The 1,648-nt window shown below is 65.7% G+C and overlaps 1 protein-coding gene across 1 annotated transcript in view; it reads left to right on the top strand.

Moving 5' to 3' along the window:
• The window catches only part of AURANDRAFT_68920 (hypothetical protein), a gene marked incomplete at both ends in the record, with an annotated part of 5,080 nt that extends 4,309 nt beyond the window's left edge, over nt 1-771 (top strand). The window contains one exon of the mRNA XM_009044655.1: nt 223-771. Within this exon, the coding sequence (XP_009042903.1) occupies nt 223-771 (549 nt within the window). The remainder of the gene's footprint in view (nt 1-222) is intronic.
• Nucleotides 772-1,648: the final 877 nt, after the last annotated feature.

Below are 1,648 nucleotides of genomic sequence, written 5' to 3'. Positions count from 1 at the left end.
GAGCGCGCCGGGGGACGCGGCGGCGTCCTCCGACCCCGCCGCCCCCGCTAGGTCCGGCGCGCACTTCAAGGGCGCCGTGCTCCTCGACGGCTGCGGCGTCGCCGCCGCGGCGAAGCGCGGCGGCGCGGCGCACGTCTTCGAGGTGTCGAGCGCGCGGCCCTACGCGCTCGCCGCGGCCTCGGCCGAGGAGCGCGACGCCTGGGTCGACGCCATGCTGCCGAGGTCGGGCGCCACGCCGCCGCGCTCGAGAAGCTCGCGCCCGCGGCGAAGAAGTCGCGGCGCACGTCCATCATGATGGCCAAGGCCGTCGCGGACGCCGAGGCCGAGCGCGACGACGCGGCGCCCGCGCTCGAGGGCGAGCTCTTCTACAAGACCAAGGTCAAGTCGCTGCTGGGCAAGGAGAAAATGGCGTGGAAGAAGTTCCACTTCGCGCTCGTGGTCGACGCGGACGCCGGGCCCTGCCTCGAGTGGGCCGCGCGGGGGTCGACCATGCGCGTCGTCCTCGAGGGCTGCGCCGTGTGCCGCGACGACGCGGCCGCGCCGACGGGCAAGGTCTACGCGTTCCACGTCGCCCACGAGTCCTTCGCCGCGGGGCCCAAGTACTTCCACGCCGCGTCGCTCGTCATCCGCACGCGCTGGGTCGACGCCATCGCCGACGCCGTCGCCGACTTCGCCGCGGCGGCCGCGCCCGCCAAGCAGACGGCCAAGACCGCGCGCCGCGCCTCCCTCGCCCTCGAGGCCGCCGTCGTCCACGACGAGGACGAGCCGTGAGCCCGCCGCCCGTCGCGCCGTCCGGACCGGGCCTCCTCGACGGCGCCCCCCGCGCCGACCGTACTCCACCCCGCACTCCTCACCGGCCGCGCACCGCTAGGCGACCCCTTAACATATCCCGCCGGCGGGATATGCTAAAGGCCGCTTCAACTTGGACTTCAACCTCAAACCTTGCACTTCAACAGGTACCTCAACACCGCCGCTTGCCCTTCAAAAGGGACCTCAACACCGCCGCTCACGCCTCGCCGGGGACCTCTGACGCGCCGCCCACGCCCTAGGGGGCGCGACCCGCCCCATGCCACGTGCCAGAAGCCCTCCAGAAGCCCTCCAGGAGCCTTCCAGAAGCCTTCCGCGGACCCGAAATACCCCAAACCCCTTACGATTTTGCGATTTTGATTCCCCCCACTGCCTCGCCTTGGTAAACTGCCCTTCAAGTTTCTTTAAGGGCAAACTGCAACGCCGCCCCAAACCACGTGCCAGAAGCCCTCCAGAAGCTTCCCAGAAGCCTTCTAGAACCCTTCCGCGGAGCCAAAAAATACCCCAAACCCCTTACGATTTTGCAATTTTAATTTCCCCCACTGCCTCGCCCCAGTAAACTGCCCTTCAAGCTTTCTTAAAGGCAAACTGCAACTCCGCCCCTTGAGCTTTCTCAAAATAGCAAAATAAAGTCTTCAGGGCAAACTTCAACGCCGCACCTACAAGCTTCCTCAAAATAGCAAAATGAAGTCTTCAGGGCAAACTGCAACGCCGCCGCTTACCTTGCCAACTTGCATTTCAAGCTCCTTCAAAATGCCCTTCAAGCTTCCAGAAAGGCCAAATTTAAAATGTCATTAATTGCCCGCTCAAAAGACTCCTCGTAGCTGTTGGCGCTGCGTTG

The sequence above is a fragment of the Aureococcus anophagefferens genome (genome assembly GCF_000186865.1).
Source record: "Aureococcus anophagefferens unplaced genomic scaffold AURANscaffold_599, whole genome shotgun sequence".
In the NCBI taxonomy this organism is placed as follows: Eukaryota; class Pelagophyceae; order Pelagomonadales; family Pelagomonadaceae; genus Aureococcus; species Aureococcus anophagefferens.
This window is presented reverse-complemented; position numbering and strand designations above follow the sequence as displayed.